Raw genomic sequence first — 21265 nt, forward strand, 5'->3', positions numbered from 1 at the left:
TCCTCTACACTTCTGTTTATTCTTCCTGCTTGTTAAAATCACTGACAAGTGCCCTTCATGGGGAAGGGAAGGCAATACTGGGCAAGTCGTCAGGATCCCGATGCTGAGTTCTTAAGTGGGAACCTAGGAAGCCAGAGGTCTGAGGCCAGGCCCTTAGGGTCCTGGAGCTGGGGCTACCACCTGAAGAGAAGTTCGGAGGGCAGCGACAGGGATAGGGCAGCTCCACATGGGCCCCAAACACTCTCCTCCTCAGCCCAGGGAGCTCATCAGGGTCTGGGCCTGCTTCAGTTCTGCAGGGGGAGAGGTAGGCAGTCAAGTATAATCTGGGAGGGCCCCTTACACCTCTAGGGACAGCTCAGCCTCACCTGCCAGCAGGACTTGGAACTTGTCTGCTGAGAGAGACATGGCAACAGGCTGGGCCGGGGCACCCGGGACAGCTGCCACCTCCAGCCGCAGGTGGACCATGGGCTCATCCACGGACTGCAGCAGGCTGGAGCTCAGGGTGTAGTCCACCCGCCAGCCCACACCTGCCAGCCTGTTCACTGCGAGACAAGCCAGGGAGGTCCTCTCAGAATCACAGCAGGAGAGCCAGGCAGCCTTGGCCCCCACCCTGGCTCAGCCCTCAGCCCTTCAAGGCTGCGTGGCTTTTGAGAAGCTCTCATCTCTCTGACCCAGGGCAGGTGGCAATAATCGGGTGCTCAGGCTATCCAGAGCAGATCTCAGAGGAAAGAAACCTGGGCTGGAGTCAGGAGCCCCCACTCTGTGACTGCTTGCCATGTGACCATGGCCAAGTCTCCTGAGGACAAGCACCTCCCATGCTGCATGTACCTTCTAGGATGGAGCCCAGACCCAACCCTGGCCCGCCACTCACTCACCACGCAGGCTGCTGGCCCGCAGGTGCTCCTGCAGGGGGCTTTGCTTCTCCTCATAACAGCGACACAGGCTGGCTGCATGCTCTGGGGGCAGAATGGAGGTGCCCTGAGGCAGCAGGTTGGGACTGGGGCTGCGGCTGCTCAGAAGGCGGGTCTCAGACTCCTGGCCCAGAAAGGGCAGGGCGCATCTTAGGGTCACATGTGTGTGGCCTGGCCTGCTGTCCAGCAGCAGCTTGGCCCACAGGTTACCCAGCGGCCACCCACATGCCCATACCTTTGGGCAGCCCTAGCTGCTGCAGTTCGCTGGACAAGGACTCGCCATCCACACTGTGCTTGGCCGCGCTCGAGAGGATGAAGCTCAACACTGCCACCGTGGCCTTCACATCGCCCGAGTCTGGAGGGAGCCGTGGGTTGGGTAGGGGGGCGTCAGTGTGGCCCCAGCCACCTCCTTGTTGCCCCACTATCTTCAGCTCAGGGGCCCCAGGCCTCCTTGAGCCAAGAGCACTGCTGCTGCTGGCAGAGGACACGGGGTGGGACTGTGGATGTCTTTCTTCCCCTCATGTTCCTCCACTGAGGAAGGCAGAGTAGGGCAGGCTGCTGCGAGGGAGGGCCTCTGTGCCAGGCCTCAGGATGAGTACTCAGGGTCATCCCAAGATCTGTGGGTCAGTGAGGTACTCACCAAACCTGGCGTCAGCAGTGAGCTTCAGGATCTTTTCGTACTATGGGGAAAGGAGGCCTCAGGGGGTGCCAGGCCCTTGCCCACCAGCCCCCCGCCTCCCAGCCTGGATGCTGTGGTAAGGATGGGAGGGATCCAGGGAGTGTGGGAAGCAGATCCCCCACCTCCCTGGGCCTGGTGCAGTTTCAGGGCAGTGGGGTCACAGTCTCGTGGGACAGTGGGGAGCTGTGCCCTGCACTCACATCAATCCCCTGTCCCAGAAGCTCCTTCAGCACCTGGCTACACAGCAGCCGCAGCTTCACCGAAGACTGGAGGGAGAGGCCTCACATCAGCCAGACTGGCCCACCCCCCACGCCAGGGGGTGGGGGGTGCTGGCTCAGAGAGGGCTGGCCATGTGATCAAAGTCACACAGCATGCTAGGACAGGCTGAGAGCACTGAGGCCCCAACACCAGTAATCTCACCATCCTCCACCACCACAGCCCCCCTCCCCGGCCCCTCCCTTCCCCCTCCCCCCAAGTAGACCCTGTGCACTCAACAATCTTGGCCAGCGTGCTGATCTCTGCCAGGACCCAGTCGGGACAGTCCAGATCACCACAGAACCGGAACCTCTGCACAGGAGTGAGGCAGGCAGTCAGGCTGGAGGACGGAGGTGTGGCCAGGATCTGTCTATGTCTCCCTACTATTGCTCCTCAGGGAGCAAGAAGGATGCCCTCTGGCCACCTGTTCTCCCCTATTACCAGGCTGATAGAGGATAGAAATCCCTCTCCCTGACCCACCCTGCCACCACCCTCGTTCTGATGGCAGGCATTCATCTGCTCAGCAAACATCGCCTGGGCACCTTCTCTGTGGGAGATCCCATTCCAAGTGCTGTGGGTACAGCACAGAACTAAACAAAGTCCCTGGTCTCATGACACATGTCACCTCTCTCATGGGCTCCAGCCACACTGGCCCCCTTGCTGTTCCTCAGTTACATCAGTACACTCTCACTGGTGTCCTTGCTGTCCCCTCTGTGGATTGCTCTCTCTCACTTCATTCAGGTCTCTGCTCAAGTGACAACTCTTCCAATGGGCCTTCCCTGACTACATCTTTTTTTTCTTGGTGAGGAAGATTGGCCCTGAGCTAACACCTGTGCCAATCCTCCTCTTTTTGCTTGAGGAAGATTAGCCCTGTGCTAACATCTGTGCCAATCTTCCTCTATTTTATATGTGGGACACCGCCACAACATGGCTTGATGTCTGCAATCAGGATCCGAACCTGCAAACCCAGGCCGCCGAAGCAGAGTGTGTGAACTTAACTACTATGCCACCAGGCCGGCCCCACCACACTTTCTAAAATAGCCCCTTGCACAAGGAAATTTTGGGAACCAGTGGATACATTCACTACCTTGATCATGGTGATGTTTTCATGAATATATACATGTCAAAACTTATTGAATGTTGATTATATTTCAATAAAGCTGGTTTTTTACTATTATTATTATTTTTCCTTCTTCTCCCCAAAGCCCCCCAGTAAATAGCTGTATATTTTAGTTGTGGCACATGGGACGCTGCCTCAGCATGGCCTGATGAGTGGTGCTAGGTCTGCGCCCAGGATCTGAACTGGCAAAACCCTGGGCCACTGAAGTGGAGCATGTGAACTTAACCACTTGGCCATGGGGCCGGCCCTTCAATAAAGGTGTTTAAAAAAATAAAGCAGCTCTTCACCATCATGCTCTAGCCCCTGGGCCTTCCTTCTTGATCTCCTTAGCACTGGTCACAGCATACATCATGTTTCATCATTTATTCAAGGTCTGTTTCCTCTGTTTGAGTGCAAACCCCCCGTCAACAATGTCTTACCAAAATCCTCCATTCCCCTGATCAACTGTCCTTTGTCCTGTTTGCCTGGAAAAGCTCCAACCCACAGCAATACACACGTCCATTTTCCCACACCTCAATCTGGGCTGCTTACAGATGCTGGGAAGAAAACCCCACAAACCAAGGACATGGCACATCCAGGTTCTCCCGATCCTGCCCTCACTGCAGCCTGGCAATGCCAGCCCTCTACTCAGCCCCACATTCACCGTATCAGCCACTTCAGACCCGCCCCAGGACCAACCCTCATGCTCCTTTTCACCTGCCACTCCCCACACCCCCTGATCACATCCGACCCCACTGCACTGGGGCTTCTATGTGGGCCTCCAATGAAGTCCTCTAGCCATGGTCACAAATGGCTCTCTTGTCACTAAATCCAGTTTTCCTCTTCCTTAACTCCTCAGCAGCATCTGACACAAACCCATTCTTTTTCTTGAAGCACCATACTCTTCTTGACTTCTCCCTCTGGCCTGGCCTTGGTCTCATTTGCTGGCTCACTCTCCTTTCTTCAATCCCCAAACGGTCATCTCTGCAGACCACCTGCTGTCACGACTCTGGGCCAGGGGACTGAGGTGACGGCGGTGTTAAGGACAGTCTTGCACTTCTTTCTCTATTTCAGGAGGTTTTAACTTTTTTGTGCCATGAACTCATTTGACATCTGGTCAAGTATATAGGCCTTTCTTAAAACAATGTTCTTAAATGCATAAAATATATAGGATTGCAAAGGAAACTAATTAAAAGTTATCAAAATATTCAATACAAATTGGTGATATGGTATACGTTTCAAGTCTAATAACCATAATTTAGAAATGATGAGCATAAACAATGCCAACAGCTGTCATGTGATATGAAATATCTCTGATTTCTATTAGTGACACAGTTGGAGGTGCTGCTAATAATACTGGGGTTTGTTGCCAATATCCATGATGGAAGGAAATTCTAAATTTCAGTTAGAAGTCAGAGAAATTTAAGATGTCAGATGTTTCCTAAGTTAATGGGTCCCTTTTCCCCCATGGAAGTCTTCTACCATCTGTATTATTTACATATTTTACCACAAGAATGTGTTCCTTGTGTAATTTCTTAAAACACTAGCATTTTCTCTAGGCTCTGTTCTAGGCCCTCTCTTCCCAACTCACACTGTCACGGAGAGAGGTCACACATTTTTAGGGTTCACTGATCATCTTTGTGCTGATGACTCTCAAATTTTTAACTGCCACTGTAGAGTCTCTTCCGAGCTCCAGACCCTTAAATCTAGACTGTCTTGCAGCCAGCTGCACCGGCGGCTCCCACACACCTCACTCAGGCTGTATCACAGCAGCTGGTGCTCTTCCCACTGAAACCTGCTCCCCGTCCTGGGCTTCCCACCCTCTGAGTACCACCACCTGGGAACCGAGCCCAGACGCCTGCCTCGCCTTTTTCCCTCCCGCATTTAGTCCCTGAGCCTTGCGGATTTCCCTCACTTCTACCTCCACTCTCTCTACCCTAACTCAGGTCACACCATCTGCTGGGAGTCTGCTGCCCCAGCCTGGGCTCTCGGCTCCCCTCTTGCTCCCTCTACAAGTCAGCCAGAAGGATCTTTCTAGCTTCCCAGTGCCCTTTTCCTAAAGTCCAAACGCCTTTATGTGCCTCTCAACACCCAGCAAGATTTGCTCTTTGCTTACCTGTTCAGCCTCATCTTTCACTAACCTCCAGTCTATACTCTTCCAGCTAGGTGAAACGCATTCCTTCCCAGGCAGCCCTGCTCTCTCTCATCTGAAGTCTGTGAATATGCTGTTCCCTGTCCGAAGATACGGCATCCCTCACCCGGCCCCCATGCCTCCTGACCCCCGGTACACAAACTGCGCTGCACCCAGCCAGCTTTCTTCCCCGCCCCCAGGCCCTCCGGTTGATGCCATCCTCAGGAAGCCTTCCTAAGCTATGCACAAGGTGCAGTCAGGTCCTTCCCCTCAAGTCTGGACTAGGACCGCCAGTCCAAGCCTCCAGCTTTGCCCTTCCCTCCTGCCACTGCAGTCCCAGCGCGTGGCACAGTGCACAGTATGTAGAAAGGCACTCAAATCTGCTGAAGGAATGAACGGATGGGTGAATTGGAAAGTCCCAATCCAAAAACTCCTCCTTTCCGGCTCTGAGAAGAGCGAAGGGGCTTCCTAAGAGTGCGGAAGGCTGGACCGAATTCTAAACCAGTTCTTCTCCCAGTCTCGCAGGAGGGCTGGGAAGTGGGCACCCTCGGGAGGTCCTCTTGGGGCAGGGGAAGGCCCGGCAGGGCTCCTGCTCCCGACCAGCCCCGCTTCCTGCGTCAGGGGGCGGGGGCCCTTCTTTCCTGCCAAGGAAGCACCGGGACTCCAAGCCGGCGGGCCGGCCTGCACTGCCTGCAGGGGAGGCCGGGAGGGGGCTCTTCTCTATCAGACCCCCGGCCCTCGGGACGGCACCCAAGGCGTTTGCTGAGGGGACAGCGCAGGCTCTCCACCTCCTCGCACCCGGCGCCCCGCGCTTCCTGCAGCGGCAGCAGGGAGATTTGGGGGATCCTACCCTGCCCGCCCAGCATCCCCCGCCTCGCATCGCCCAGCATCCCTCACCATCGCGCCAGGAGGCCCGGACCAGGCAGCCGCTCCTTCCGGTCGCGCCTGGTCAGCTGACCCCGCGGGCACGTGAGGCCGGGCGGGGCCGCCTCGGCGTGGGGGCGTGGCCGGCGGCGGCCTCCCGAGCCGCCAGGGGCGGAAGGCCGGGGTCGTGCGGCGTCCTCGGAGCGCTTCCCCGGGCGCGACCGGCGCCGACCCCCAGGTAACGGAGCACACATCCAAAGCGGGAGGAAAGGAGTGGAAGCCATTTAACTTGTTCAACTTAAGGGAGCAGGAGCTCTGGCGCCCTGACTGGCCTTTAAAGTAATTCCCTTGTGAGAGGGTGTTGGGGTCATTTCCGTGTTTTCCACCAGTAAGCGATGGCATTGTTTATAGCTATAGTTATGGCTTGTTTATAGCTAAAAAGACCTATTTTTAAAACTCTATTAAAACATAATACGCATACAGAAAACTGTACGTATTGTAAATACGAAGCTGAATGAATTTTCATAAACTGTACATACACCCTATGTAACCAGCACCCATATAAGGAAACAATGTTACCAGCACCCCAGATGTTTCCTTCAAGGGTATTTGATTTCATTTTGATGAATCCCCTTAGTTGCCCAGCAAAAAGGACTATTAAAATTGACGTGCACGTTCAGAACTGTTTCCCTATGGCTTCGCCAACGTTAGATGTTTATCTTAATTTTTCCCAGTCTAATGTGAGAAAAATAGGTTGTCTTAAATTGCATTAGTTTGCTTACTGCTAAGTTGAGCAAATGGATGGTCTCGAAAAACGAAATTTCCACTATTCACGTGAAGAGGTAAAAACAAACACAAAACAGCAACAACAAAAATACACTAGAGAAGAGACTAATAAACGAAGACGACATTGAGCAGTTTGAGATGGTTCCTCGGTTCTCTGCCCTCCTCCCCGTACACCGGGCCCAGCTGGTTTTGTTGTCCTGGCCTTGCAAGCTTTGAAGGACAGATAGAGCCTATGACAATTAAAGTGCTCCATAAATAGATAGAGCTGGAAAACTTCCCAATTCGTGCTAAAATTGATCTCATGTGTAAAGAGCTTTTTAAAAATGGTAAATGTCAGCGTGTTGAAGTCAATAGTGTGTTAAAATACTACACCGTGTCAAAGAAAAATTTTATTTTAGGAATATAAGAGGGCCGGCTCCGTGGCAGAATGGTTAAGTTCGCGCGCTCCGCTGACCTGGGAGCGGACATGGCACCGCTCGTCAGACCACGTTGAGGCAGCGTCCCACGTCCCCCAACTAGCAGGACCTGCAACTAAGATATACAACTGTGTACAGGCGGGGTTTGGGGAGATAAGGCAGAAGAAAAAAAAAAAAGATTGGCAGCAGTTGTTAGCCCAGGTGCCAATCTTTAAGAAAGAAAGAAAAAAAAAGAATATAAGAATGATTCAACTTGTATTTCATCATATCACTAGGTTAAAGAAGAAAAAAATTGATAGATTTGGAAAACCACTTTTTATTAAAAGGGAGAAAAAAGAAAAATTAGGAATAGATGAAAACTGCCTTAAGTTGGTAGAGTATTTGAAAAACAAAATAGTAACCAACAAACTTAACAGACAGGCACATTATTTAAATTTGGAAATAAGGAAAAAGGTGGGTGGCATGTCTGTTTAATGTCATTCTGGAGCGTTGTCTCACTGATTTGTTCCATAAATACAGGTTATTTAGAGTGGTGGTTCTCAAACTTTAGAGAGCATCAGCGTCGCCTGCAGGGCTTGTTAAAGCAGAGTGCTGCCCCCACCCCAGCCCCGAGGCTTCTCATGACATGGACCTGGGATAGGACCTGAAAATTGGCATTTTCAACAAGTTCCAGGTGAAGCTGATGCTTTCAGTTTGGGGACTATACTTTGAAAACCAGTAATGTAAGAAAATGTACCTGAGAAGTTGTATGTTAACGTATAGACTTCTGTCCAGTAGAAAAGATCACCCGAAAGATTGCAGTTTTATTGCAGTATAGGGCATGAACAGGTTCGTCTCTAACTCAGCACGTGCTTCAGAATGTCTTTCCTGCTTCACTAGAAATACTTTTTCTCAAAATGTTCCTTGAACGAGCTTTATCATCTTACTGATTCCCTCATTAATTAAAATATTTGACACACATTCCTTCATTATTTGTGTGAAAATCATGTTTTTCATTTTTTGTGAATTAAACTTGGACACAGTATACAAGTGTACTAGCCAGGACAGGAGCACACAGATCCTAGCATACTTTCATACTAGGCGTATTCCCAGTCAAGTCAGGAGCAGGAGTAATGTGCTATCATTACTGTGACCCAATACTGTTCTGTGTTAAGGCCAGCAGTTCTCAACTGAGGGGGATTCTGCCACCGGGGGGATATTTGGCCGTGTCTGAGATGTTTTTAGCCGTCATGACTAGGAAGTGCTACTAGCACCTCGAGGGCAGAGGCCAGCAGTGCTGCTAAGCATCCTGCGATGCACAGGACAGTCCTCCATGACAAAGAATTATAGCCAAAAATGTCAATAGTGCTGCTTTTGAGAAACTCTATTCTAGATAAATAAGACATGGGAAAACTTTTAGCACGAATGTTGAAAAATAATAAACTAGTATTTGTAGATGACAGTCTCTCTAGAAAATCTAAGAGAACCACCTGAAGAACAATTAGAAGTCACAGAATGCCAGGAGGCCAGTGGGGACTGTACTTTGGAGTGGAGTGGAGCACTGCGCGTAGACCAGGCTCTCCAGGTTCCCCTGGGGCAGAGGTTTCAGAGACCCGCAGGTGAGCACCTGCTTGTCCTCGTCTCACAGGGGGAGACGGGGAGGCTTCACAAGGAGGTGGAGGCAAGCAGGGGAGGCCAGGCCACGTCTGTTGGACCCCCTGCCAGCCTGAGAGAAAGCCAGAGGTCAGAGCTGGGAGGTCTTGAGAGCCCTGGCCCAGCCCTGGTTTCACTGATGGAGGTGAGGCTCAGGGAGGGGAAGGGTTAGCCCAAGTCACCGAGCCTGTAAGGGGAGGGCCCAGACGAGAACCCAAGAATCCTGGGCTAGTTGAAGACCCTATCATTTTGCCCTGCAGATCGTGGCTGGAGTCCAGTCCATCCTCTGGTCAGGATGTGATTTTTTGGCCTCTGACACCAAGGCCCACCTCACCTGTCCCTCTTCTCACTTGCAGCTGGCTGCCACACTCGGGCAGCCCCACATCGCAGTCGAGCATCTCCTGAGGGGGTCTGAGGGGCTGGGTCCCAGGGTCAGTTCCTCAGGCAGGACCAGGTGGCCGGTCCCAAACAAGTCCCTGTGCACCTTCCCCATCAGCTGGGCCTTCCTGCACTGCACAGCCCTGGGGGATGGATGTGGGGGGATTCCAAGGACGAGCCCTCCCTGAGACTGGCCGCCTCCTTGCAGCCCCCACAGCAACACTGCCACCCCTAGACCTACCCACAAGTCCCATGTCCATCTAGTCTGCCTCCCCAGGCTTCAGAAACACTGGGCTTTGTACCCACCCCACTCCTCACACTTGGTTCCCTGCCTAGCAGGCTGCTCAAAGGGGGACTGGTTCCACCTGTTGGATAAAGGTCTTCAGAAATCACCTTTTTCAGGATTATTTTCTCCTTCATTCATTCCTTTACTCACCAAATACCCACTGTCCACATCTCTATGCCACGCTCCGCGGGGTGATAGGTCAAGCAGAGTGCTCGTCCCAAGGAGTTCCCCCGTTTAGACACAGACAGACAGGCAGACGCTCAGACCATGATGTCCTCTGGTCGAGTGGGCACCCGGAGCTGGGGGGAAAGGGAAGGCCTCACTCATAGGAAGTGATGGTGGGTGTGAATGTGGAGGGGTGGGCGCGGGTATCCAGGCAGAGGTCCCAGCTTGTGAAACGGGGGTGGGGGCACGGCCTGCTCTGTCTGGAAGGCTTCCTGACCCTGCCACTGTAGGCCCTGGCTGGACAGGTCAAGGCTTCATGTTGACTTTTTAAATGATATTTAACACATTTTAATTGTATAACTAAACATGATTATTGTACTAAAAATCACAAAATACAGAGAAGTTAAAAAATATCAGTAAACCCCTTCTGTCCCCAAATAACTTCTCCAACAGCTCTTTCTGATTTTTTTCCATGCATATGCAGCTGTGACATAATAAACATGTATTTGGTCTCTGCCCTCAGTTCCTGAAATGGAGCTCCTAAATCTGTTGGAGTTCCCTGGGTGATAGGAGTGTCTTTTGTTCTAATGAGGTGACTCTGAGTGGGCTCCTGCATGGCTCCTGGATGGGAGCCGGTCACCAGGAAGACCAAGCCATGATTAGATCTTGGGAGGGGCTGCAGATTGAATTAACAATCCATCATGCCTACAGGATGAAGCCTCCATAAAAATCCCTGATCCTCAGAAAGCTTCGGGGTCAGCGACTACATCCGTGTACTGGGAGGGTGCTGCGCCCTACTCCATGGGACAGAAGCTCCTGCATTCAAGACCCCGCCAGATCTCATCCTATGTATCTCTTCATCTGCTGCTCATCTGTATCCTTTATTACTGAGCATAAGTGTTTCTCTAACTTCTGTGAGCTGTTATAGCAAATTCTCTAACCTGAGGAGTGGGTTGTGAGGACCCTGATTTGTAGTCAAGTTGGACAGAAGTGTGGGTAACTGGGAGACCCACTGCTTGCAACTGCCATCTGAAGTGGGAGCAGTCTTGGGGGACTGAGCCCTTAACCTGTGGGGTCTGGTGCTAACTCTAGGTATGTAGTATCAGAATTGAATTGAAGTGTAGGACACTCAGCTGGTGTCAGAGGATTGGCTGGTGTGCAGGGAAAATACCCCATACGGGGACCGGCCCTGTGGCCGAATGGTTAAGTTCCTGCTCTCAGCTTCGGCAGCCCAGGTCCTCACTGGTTTGGATCCTGGGCGTGGACATGGCACTGCTCATCAAGCCATGCTGAGGCAATGTCCCACATGCCACAACTAGAAGGACCCACAACTAAAAGTATACAACTATGTACAGGGTTGGGGGGGGGGGTGGTTTGGGGAAAAAAAGGAAAAATAAAATCTTTAAAAAAAAAACCCCATACATTTGATGTCAGAGTATTCAGTGAATAAAGGAATAGAATTTTTCCTTTTAGGGATTACAAATATAAATTTCATAAAATGGTATCCTCTCCTACGTTCTGTATTGGAATCTAATTTGTCACTCAGCAGTGACTAGGGGCAGGCTCTGAACAGGTTAGGAATTGTGTGGGCCCTGCCCTGGCTCCCAGCAGGGGTGAGAGCACTGGAAGAGGAGTCTAACTATGTTGCTGGTGACCTTGGACAAGTCTCTACCCTCCTCAGAGCCTCACTTTCCTTAGTCAAATTAAGGGCAAGAAGGGGTGCAGGTAGGACTAGATCAGTGGCTGAAAGTCAGAACCGCCACACAAAGCTGTGTGGACTGTGAACTGCACAACTCCAGGGGAGGGGTGTTCTCATCATAATCTGTGTGAATGGAGCCCCCAGAGCTGGGCAACAAGTGCACTCTGCCCAAAATGTGGTGTGTGAACCTGTTGGTACACAAGATGATTGAAGTGGATACAGACGCATTTATTTTTACAGTTACCTTCTATTTATAGCAAATGAGACTGATTTTCCCCTTATGGTATATCAGGATCCCCTGAAGGGCTTGTTAAACCACAGATTGCTGAGCCTCACTCCCCAGAGTTTCTGATTCAGTAGATCTGGGGTGAAGCCTGAGAATTGCATTTCTAGCGAGTTCCCAGGTAATGCTGATGCTGCTGATTCAGGGACCATACTTTGAGAACCACTAATCAAGTTGCCTTTTCAAATACATTTGTTTAGGCTTTAAAAATGAGTTGATTTAAAGCACTTGAATAGATATTTAACATCACTAACCATTAGGGAAATGCAAATTAAGACCCTGGTAAGAGATCACTACATAGCTATTAGAATAGCTGAACTAAAAAGTAGTGACAATATCCAATCCTGATGAGGATGTAGATAAGACTGGATCTGTCATACATTGCTAGTGGGAATAGAGAATGGTGCAGACACTCTGGAAAATAGTTTAGCAGTTTCTTTAAAAACTAAACATATACCTTCTATACAACCCAGCAATTGTACTTCTGGGCATTTATTCTAGAAAAATGAAAACTTATGTCTGCACCAAAACCTGTAAATGGCTGTTCGTGGAAGATTTATTTGTAATAGCCCCAAACTGAAAACAACCAAATATTGCTCAAATGGTGAATAGTTAAGCAAACTGTTCTACATCCATACTATGAAATACTGTTCAGCAATAAAAAAGGAACAAGCTATTGATACATGCAACAACTTGCATGGGTCTCAAGGGTATTATGCTGAGTGGGAAAAAAAGGCCAATCTCAAAAGGTCACTTAGTATGTGTTTCCATTTATATAACTGTCTTTTGTTTTTTTTTTAAAGATTGGCCCTGAGCCAACGTCTGTTGCCAATCTTTTTCTTCTTCTTCTTCTTCTTATTCTTCTCCCCAGAGTCCCCCGGTACATAGTTGTATATTCTAGTTGTGGGTCCTTCTGGTTGTGCTATGTGGGACGCCACCTCAGCATGGCTGGATGAGCGGTGCTAGGTCTGCACCCAGGATCTGAACCGGTGAAACCCTGGGCCGCCAAAGCAGAGTGCATGAACTTAACCACCCAGCCATGGGGCTGGCCCCTATATAACAGTCTTGAAATCACAAAATTGTAGAGATGGAAAGCAGATCAGTGGTTGCCAGGGGATAGGGAGGGAGGAGCAGGTGTGAGTACAAAGGAGCAGCAGAAGGAGCTCTTTGTGGTGGGGGAACAGTTTTGTATCTTGATTATAGGTGGTTACATGAATTTACATATGTGATAAAACGACATAGAACTATACGTTTGGCATTGTTTTGATATTGTACTGTACTATGTCGAATGTAATCATTAGAGGAAACAGAGTGAAGGGTACATGGAACCTCTCTGCACTATCTTTTAAATCTCCTCTGAATCTATAATTATTTCAAAATAAAAAGTTAAATTAAAAAATGAAGAATTGGTTTAAATGGAAATATTAAGTAAAAAATAATACTTGACAGTATCGAGATCTGCATATACAGTATGCAGGTCTGGCAAAAATTTTGATATAGTAAACAACTAAGGATCTCTGATGCATCTAACACACAACTCCCCCAATCCAGGCCCTGCGCGAAGCCAGGCCACTTGCAGGAGGCTGGGGCTTTGGACTCTGCTTCCATCTTGACAGAGGGGTAGGGTTGCCACATAAAGTACAGGATGCCCAGTGAAATTTAGATGTCTGGTAAGCAAGGAAGAATGTTTTTAGTATAAACATGTCCCATTCATTATTTGGGACATACTAAAAAAATTATTCCTCTAACTTATTTAATATATTTAGTGTTGTTATTTTTTTAAGCCCTTGTCTGCTATTTCTAATATCTGAGCCATTTATGGGTCTGCTTGTGTTGACTGGTTCTTCTCTTAATTTTAGGATTTTTTTTTTTTTTTTTTTTTGCTTCTTTACACATCTAGCAAATATTTTTTGATATGGTGAACGTGCATTGTTATGATTTGGATTATGTTATCTTATGCTAAATAGTGTTGAGTTTTGTTCTGGCAGGCAATTAAATTACTGATGGCTTAACTTGATTGTGTATGTCAAGTCTTGGTTTTAGGTTTTCTTAGCATATGTCTTTTTTCATTTTGCCCCTCTTCCTAGGGAATCTTCCTTACTCCCAAAGCATAGCCTTTTAGGCCCTCATGTGAATGTCTGGGATGTTCACTGAGGCCTCTCTATTCTGGCTGGGTCAGGACTCCAGTGTCTCGCTGGCATTCTGTGACCTCTGAAATAGCTCAGCTCCCCAGCAGCTGTTCTCTGCTAGGCCTTGCAGAGTCTCAGTCTGCACATTCGTAGTTTAGGGTTTGACCAAGGACCTGAGGAGAACCTCTATGAGATTTCTGGGGCTCCTTCTCTGTCAACTCCATCCTTCCTGGTACTCTACCATGCAAGTTTTATTAGCCCTGAACTCCAATCTTCATTTCCTCCACCAAGCAAGATTGATGCTCTCTACTTGAACTCCACTTCCTTGTGCCATCATTAGAGGCTTGGAAATGTCTCCCAGGCAGAAAGACGTGAAACTCACTTCATATGATTCCCTTCTCTCAGATGTTGTAAACTTGCACTGTCTATTGCCCAATGACTGAAGACAATTTTTTCATTCATTCTGTTTAGTTTTTTAGTTTTATGATGGGAGGTGATAATCAATACAGGTACTCCACCATGGGCACAATCAGAAGTGCTATTATTATTTATTCTATTCTAAAAGTAGAGAAAACAAAGACCAACTATTCTAAGAAAATGGGAAAGATATATGAAATTTCAAATAAAAAGAAACGCAAATGCTTCTGACACATACAAAAAGATGTTCAACCTCAGTGGTAATAAGAAAGATACAAATTAAAACTACACGGAGAAACTCCTACTTACGGAGTAACAGGGACCAGATTTACCTCCCCCCTTGAACAACAAAACTGGACAGAATATATAAAACAACAATTTTCAGACATTGTACAATAGCTAGACCAGAACTGTGATCACTAAAAGAAGATGAACCTTACGGTTTCCTCAGTTTACTTCTGGGAGCAGTTTACAAGCTGAAATACAGGGAAGGGAATCCAAACAAAGCCCAGTTGTCCTACTGAGTTGAAGAGATGGAGATGGGAGTTTAGGAAGATGAAAGTGGATAGAATTTGTGAGGCAGAGTACCAAAGAGGAGGGAGCTTCAGAGAGAGAGCGTGAGTGAGCACAATCTGGAGAACTGCAGAAGTTTCCTCAAGTCTTTGGCTCAGTACTAACATATACATGTGTGAGAGGAAACTACAAGTGTGGGGAAAAAACTACCAGAAAGCAGAAGACTAAACGATTCCCAGAGCTTGCAGGAGACTAGAAACGATTCCTATTTTTACTAGCCAGAATAGAAACACCTCCTGGGGCCGGCCCAGTGGTGCAGCGGTTAAGTTCACATGTTCCGCTTCTCAGCAGCCCAGGGTTCACCAGTTTGGATCCCGAGTGCAGACATGGCACCGCTTGGCAAAAGCCACGCTGTGGCAGGTGTCCCACATATAAAGTAGAGGAAGATGGGCACAGATGTTAGCCCAGGGCCAGTCTTCCTCAGCAAAATGAGAAGGATTGGCAGTAGTTAGCTCAGGGCTAATCTTCCTCAAAAAAAGAAAAGAAAAAAAAAAAGAAACACCTCCTAAAACACAGGACATTGAATAGAATCTTTAGAAAAGCATTGCCTCAACAGTTGGGCTCAAATAGCACTAGACTAAAGGCTGCTCTGAAACTGTCCTAACAAAGCTTGAAAGCAAGCCTTGAATGGATCCAGTTTATTTCAAGTAACTTAAATTGCACTGGAACAAAGTCTGAAACTATTTAAAAGAAAACAACAAAATCCAGCATCTACAACATAAAAATCACATCTATTACCCAGTCAAAAATTGCCAGGAATGCAAAGAGGGAGGAAAATAGGAATTACAACCAGCAGAAAAATCAATCAATGGAAATAGACCCTGAAATAACAAAGATGATGTAAATATCAGATAGGAACATATAAAAATAGCTGCTATAAATATGCTGCATATCTTTAAGAGGGTAGAGAAAAACTTGAACATGAGAAAAGATAAATGGAAGATATAAAAAAACCCAAATGAATAAAAAAGTCAACAATGCATGGGATTAACAGGAGATTAGTCACTGCAGAAAAAAAGAGGAGTGAATCTGAAGGCAATGAACTTGAATAGAAGCTATTGAAAATGAAAGGTAGAAAAAAGACTGAAAAAGATGAAGAGAACATCTGTGATTTATGAGTCAATATCAAGTGGTTTAACATACGTGTAATTGGAATCCCAGAAAGGGAAGAGAGAGGGTCCGGAAAAATATTCAAAGAAGTCATGGCCATGGGGGCTGGCCCCGTGGCTGAGTGGTTAAGTTCACGTGCTCCGCCTTGATGGCCCAGGATTTTGCTGGTTCGGATCCTGGGCGTGGACATGGCACCACTCATCAGGCCATGCTGAGGCAGTGACCCACATGCCACAACTAGAAGGACCCACAACTAAAATATACAACGATGTACCAGGGGACTTTGGGGAGAAAAAGGAAAAATAAAAAAATCCTAAAGAAAAAAAAGAAGTCATGGCCAAAAATGTTCCAAATTTGATGAAAACTGAAATCCTGCATATCCAACATACCCCAAGGAGAAGAAAACCACACCAAGGCATATCATAATAAAATTGCTTAAAAAAAAGGGATAAAGAAAATCTCTTCAAAGAAGGCAGAGAATAAAGGCCCATTATGCACAGAGAAACAAGGATGACACCAAGCTTCTCAGAAACTATGTAAACCAATCGATAACTGCATGTTATCTCTAATGTGCTGAAAGAAAAAATCCCCCTAGAATTCTATATTCAGGAAGAAAATCTGTAAAAAATTAAGGCAAAATAAAGACGTTTTCACACAAACAGAAGCTGAGATAATTAATCACCAGCAGATCTGCATACAAGAAACATTAAAAGAAGTTCTTTAGTCAGAAGAAAGATGATACCAGATGGAAATTTGGATCTACACAAAGGAATGAAGAGCATTGACATGATAAATTTAAGAGTTTTTTTCTCATTTTCGATTTCTTTAAAAATATCAGTGGGGCCAGCCTGGTGGTGTAGTGGTTAAGTTTGTGTGCTCCACTTTGGCAGCCTGGAGTTCGTGGGTTCAGATCCCAGGCATGGACCTACACACCACTCATCAGGACAGGCTGTGGCAGCGTCCCACGTACAAAACAGAGGAAGATTGGCACAGATGTTACCTCAGGGCCAATCTTCCTTGCCAAAATAAATAAATAACTATAAATAAATAAATAAAAACTCCTTAAAAAACATTGATAGTTTAAACCAAAAGTAATAATATATTGTGGGGTTTATAACAAATGTAGAAGTAAAATGATGGCAAGAGGGGCTGGCCCCGTGACAGAGTGGTTAAGTTTGCACACTCCACTTCAGTGGTGTGGCCCAGGGTTCTGCTGGCTCAGATCCTGGGCATGGATGTGGCACGGCTCATCAGGCCATGTTGAGGCGGTGTCCCACATGGCACAACCAGAAGCACTCATGACTAGAATATACAACTATGTACCGGGGGCTTTGGGGAGAAAAAGAAAAAAAAGATCGGCAACCGATGTTAGCGCAGATGCCATTCTTAAAAAAAAAATGATGACAAGAATAGCACAAGGACAAGAGCGGGGAATGAAAGTCCACTGTTGAGATGGCCGTAATCTCTGCATTTCTGCCGGGAATACTTCCTGCTCCTGGCAATGGGAGGGGGCAGTCTCCGAGCTTTCCACTTGGCCCTTTCTGCTATAATGGCTCATATACACAGGTTAGGGAATAAATGTGAGAGCTCTGTTAGCTGCTAAGCATACTTATCTCAATTACATGTTTAGGGAGAAGAAAGGTGACAACAGGGCGGGCTACGGCCCTAGTGGATGCGCGAGCAGATTGTCTTCATCCAGGCCTTCATTTATTACCTAGCCTCCACATGTCTACTCTTACTGGGGGGCACGATGGCATTGTGAGTCTCATGGTGCCAGTGTCAGCTCTGATCTTATATTAAAGCTCTCAAGGGGCCGGCCTGGTGGCACAGTGGTTAAGTGCGCACGTTCCTCTTTGGTGGCCCGGGGTTCACTGGTTCGGATCCCGGGTGCAGACATGGCACCGCTTGGCAAGCCATGCTGTGGTAGGCGGCCCACGTGTAAAGTGGAGGAAGATGGGCACGGATGTGAGCTCAGGGCCAGTCTTCCTCAGCAAAAAGAGGAGGATTGGCGGTAGGTGTTAGCCCAGGGCTAATCTTCCTCAAAAAAAGTAAATAAAAATAAAGCCCTCAAAAGGTTCAGATGTACCCTTTTTCACCAGATATAGTTACTTTGGTAAATGACCACAGATCTCTTTGGGGATGGATTGAGGTAATATTTATTGAATATACTTGTGGTAATGTTGCAGGATCTTTTCTCAAGAATACCCAGCCTCCTCTAGATCTCAATTGTCTCGGTCTGGAAACTAGGCAAGGGATTGCAATTTTTTGTTGCAGCCTTCTGCTTGCCAGATCTTGGTTTGGTTTTGTTTTTCAAGTTAAGAAATGCCTCTGGAATATCATCAGTTTTTGGCCAATGCCACAGGTCCCTGACGATCAAGGCACTCTGGTTCTTACTCCAGCCTTGCTGCCAATTAAGTTCATACATCCACCTTTTCATTAATGGTTAACTCTCACCACCTGGCTTCTGTTATTCCGGCATCCCACCATCCCTGCAGACACTAAGGCGGCTGGATTCACAGCAGCATCTCCTACTGTCAAGCCTGGCCTACAAAGAGCTAGTGCCATTGAGTCTCGAAGATTCAGGTGCTCCTCACTGGTGCCATCATTGTTAACTTAGGGGCATTCTTCTGAGCCCTCCAAGGGGACATAGTTGAGCGATGGATTCTCTGCTTGCATATACTGTAATAAAACCATTCTAGGGGCCGGCCCCGTGGCTGAGTGGTTAAGTTCACGCGCTCTGCTTCGGCGGCCCAGGGTTTTGCCGGTTCGGATCCTGGGTGCAGACATGGCACCGCTCATCAGGCCACGCTGAGGCAGCATCCCACATAGCACAACCAGAGGCACTCACACCTAGGATATACAACTATGTTGGTGGGGGAGGGGGTGGCTTTGCGGAGAAGAAGGAAAAAAAAGATTGGCAACAGATGTTAGCTCAGGTGCCAATCTTTAAAAGAAAAAAACCAACAATTCTAACATTCCTATCTCCCTGAACCTTCGGACTCCTTTTGGGATACTTTGGGAAAGCAGCTGTACAATCTCCACCTACTTTAACTGCTGTAACTGTCATGTCTATGCTTCAAGGAGCCATTCCAGCAGTGTGTCAGAGCTCCAGGTGTCCTTGCCAGGACATTAAATCCTTAGTCACAGGAGAGTGTTCCCAGGTCAATAAATTCTCATATATGCAACCTTTTATTCTACCCTTTGTCCAACAACCTCGTCTTCCCCTACACCACCTCGCCCAGATTCCTCCAGTACATACGGGACAGCTCCTGCAACTCTTTTTGTGACTAAATCATTTCACTCAGAGCAGGATTGTCCTTGCGACCTTGGGTCATGATGAGGACTGACTCTAGTTATTGGTCTGGTGGCAACGTGGGGAGGCAACGAGGAGAACACACATCATGGTTCTGTAAGGATCCAGCTCAGGGAAGTTTTTGCCTAGTCTGCAGGCAGGGGAGGCTGCTCTCCTCTAGCAAGAGGCGGCGCTGCTCCTTGCCTAGACCACTCAGGGGAAACTGGAGGCTCAAGGTTCTCGGGTGCATCCACTCAAACTCCCCCGTCCCAGGGATCAGGATCCCAGGACTTTCCCATCAGGATGGGAGACCCTCTACCATTGACCCTTCAGTCTCCGCAGTTCTGCTGTCCTTGTGACTCAGCTCTGTGTCTGATTTTGTGCCCATTCTACTCTCCAGGGGCAGGAGAAGAGAGTTTCTTTAAATCTTGTCTTTGGCTTTGAAGAGCCTCTTGCTGGCCAAAAATAGAATATTTCAAGTATCAGAAAAAACCCTGCAATGAATTGAAATACATCAAATATTTTAGCAGTCTGAGTGCTCTGAGTCGACTGTTGGCTAAGTCAAGCCTGCTGTTCTGTTTATTTAGAAGAAAATAAGTTGATCACCTTTGGAGGATGCTATTGGATGAACTTTTAGTCTAAAAACTCTTAAGTAATGGAAAAGAATCAAGTATTTTTCTGCCTTTCTTACACAAACTATACTTTAGTGTTACCAAATATAAGAGTTGATGAAGGAAAACTCTTTTTTTTAATTGAACACCTGTAATGTGTCAGGCACTGCCGTAAGCACTTTCTTTTTTCTTTTGGTGAGGAAGATTGGCCCTGAGCTAACATCTGTTGTCAATCTTCCTCTGTTTTTTTTTCTCCCCAAAGCCCAGTACATAGTTGTACATCTTACTTGTAAGTCCTTCTAGTTCTTCTATGAGGGATGCCACCACAGCATGGCTTGATGAGCAATGTGTCCAGGATTTGAACTGGTAAACCCCTTTTGGGGACACTTACCCTACATCCCTCATGACACTCTTATCCTGTTGGCCAGAACTAAGTCACATGGTCACACCCACCTACAAGGGAGACTGGCAAATACAGTCTTTATTCTGGATCACCTTGTGCCCAGCTAAAAATACGGGATAGTATTACTAATGAAGAATGGGAGGAGGAGTATTCCGGGACAACTGGTGGTCTCTGCTCATGCCCTCCCCTTTCCTATCCTGTCCTACTGTCCTCCAGGAAGCCTTCCCTGACACCCCAGTACTTACGAAGCCCCTCTTCCTCTGACCACTGTAAGGAAATTTTGAATAAGAAAAAAGTAATTGAATGTTTCCACTGGAAAACTACACATTGTTTTGATTAGAACACACCTTTCTGGTGCTCTGTATATTTTTTTTCCGCAACCCTTTTTTACAACTATGTATGTTGTAGACGACAGCAATGCAAAATAATACTTGTCTATAATCATGCGAATAAGTTGCCCACTGGAGATTCAATTGACTCCCCCTGCCAATGGACAAAGCCAATTTTACATGTGTACATTGATTTCAACATTTCTTTAGTCCACATAAATTTATGCTTCTTCGGCTTCTCTTTGAACTGGTTGTAACATCTGCCTGGTTCCCTCATTCATAGTGAGTTAAACACAGTCTTTTTTTTTTTTTCTGCTTTTTCTCCCCAAATGCCCCCAGCATGTAGTTGTATATTTTTAGTAGTGGGTCCTTCTAGTTGTGGCATGTGGGACACCACCTCAGCGTGGTCTGATGAGTGGTGCTATGATGTCCATGCCCAGGATCCGAACCGGTGAAACCCTGGGCTGCCAAAGTGGAGCATGTGAACTTAACCGCTTGGCCACGGGGCTGGCCCCTAAACACAGTCTTTAACGTGTGTTCATTTTTTATCTATATGAGAATCATGATTTTCCTCTTTTTTTTAAACTATCTTGCGGCAACACTTACAGCCTGACTGGTAAGAGGAGAATCCAGCCAGAGGTTCCAGCAGGACAGATGCCAGCCTGGGCAGAAAAGCCGGGGAAGGAGTGGCATTGGGGGTCAGGCCCCTGACCAGGAAGGAAGTGCCTTAGGAGATAAAGGGCAGGTCTGGGGCCAGGTTTCCTACTTGGGGCACCATCATTCCCAGTGGAGAGGGACAGGCAGCAGGTGGGGCCTG

General features: G+C 47.7%; 1 protein-coding gene and 1 long non-coding RNA gene across 7 annotated transcripts in view; one reads left to right on the forward strand and one right to left on the reverse strand.

Annotated features, from left to right (window-relative positions):
• Window positions 1–6236, reverse strand: COMMD4 (COMM domain containing 4). The gene is made up of 8 exons (XM_008522260.2): window positions 5973–6236; window positions 2086–2157; window positions 1791–1856; window positions 1552–1591; window positions 1147–1266; window positions 876–956; window positions 366–542; window positions 1–290 (listed from the first exon to the last, which is right to left on the reverse strand). Exons 1-8 carry the CDS (start codon window positions 5973–5975, stop codon window positions 250–252), a joined length of 600 nt encoding a protein of 199 aa, XP_008520482.1. The 5' UTR covers window positions 5976–6236; the 3' UTR covers window positions 1–249.
• LOC103552331 (uncharacterized) overlaps window positions 6053–21265 on the forward strand; it is a 22744-nt gene continuing 7531 nt past the window's right edge. For 3 of the 6 annotated variants that reach the window (XR_011526869.1, XR_011526867.1, XR_011526870.1), the window contains exons 1-2: window positions 6057–6177; window positions 10314–10694. This is a non-coding gene — a long non-coding RNA (uncharacterized lncRNA). Of the gene's footprint in view, window positions 6178–10313; window positions 10695–13671; window positions 14223–21265 lie in introns of all 6 variants that reach the window. The other 3 variants (XR_011526868.1, XR_011526871.1, XR_011526872.1) reach the window with 3 other exon arrangements.

This window comes from Equus przewalskii, chromosome 1, assembly GCF_037783145.1.
Source record: "Equus przewalskii isolate Varuska chromosome 1, EquPr2, whole genome shotgun sequence".
Lineage (NCBI taxonomy): Eukaryota > Metazoa > Chordata > Mammalia > Perissodactyla > Equidae > Equus > Equus przewalskii.

Excerpts from the sequence above, each read along its gene's own strand:
- COMMD4 (XM_008522260.2), bottom strand. Across the intron at positions 1,592-1,790 it reads TTCTGGGACAGGGGATTGAT|TACGAAAAGATCCTGAAGCT; the intron begins GTGAGTGCAGGG and ends CTTTCCCCATAG. Across the intron at positions 1,267-1,551 it reads CACTGCTGACGCCAGGTTTG|ACTCGGGCGATGTGAAGGCC; the intron begins GTGAGTACCTCA and ends GGCTCCCTCCAG.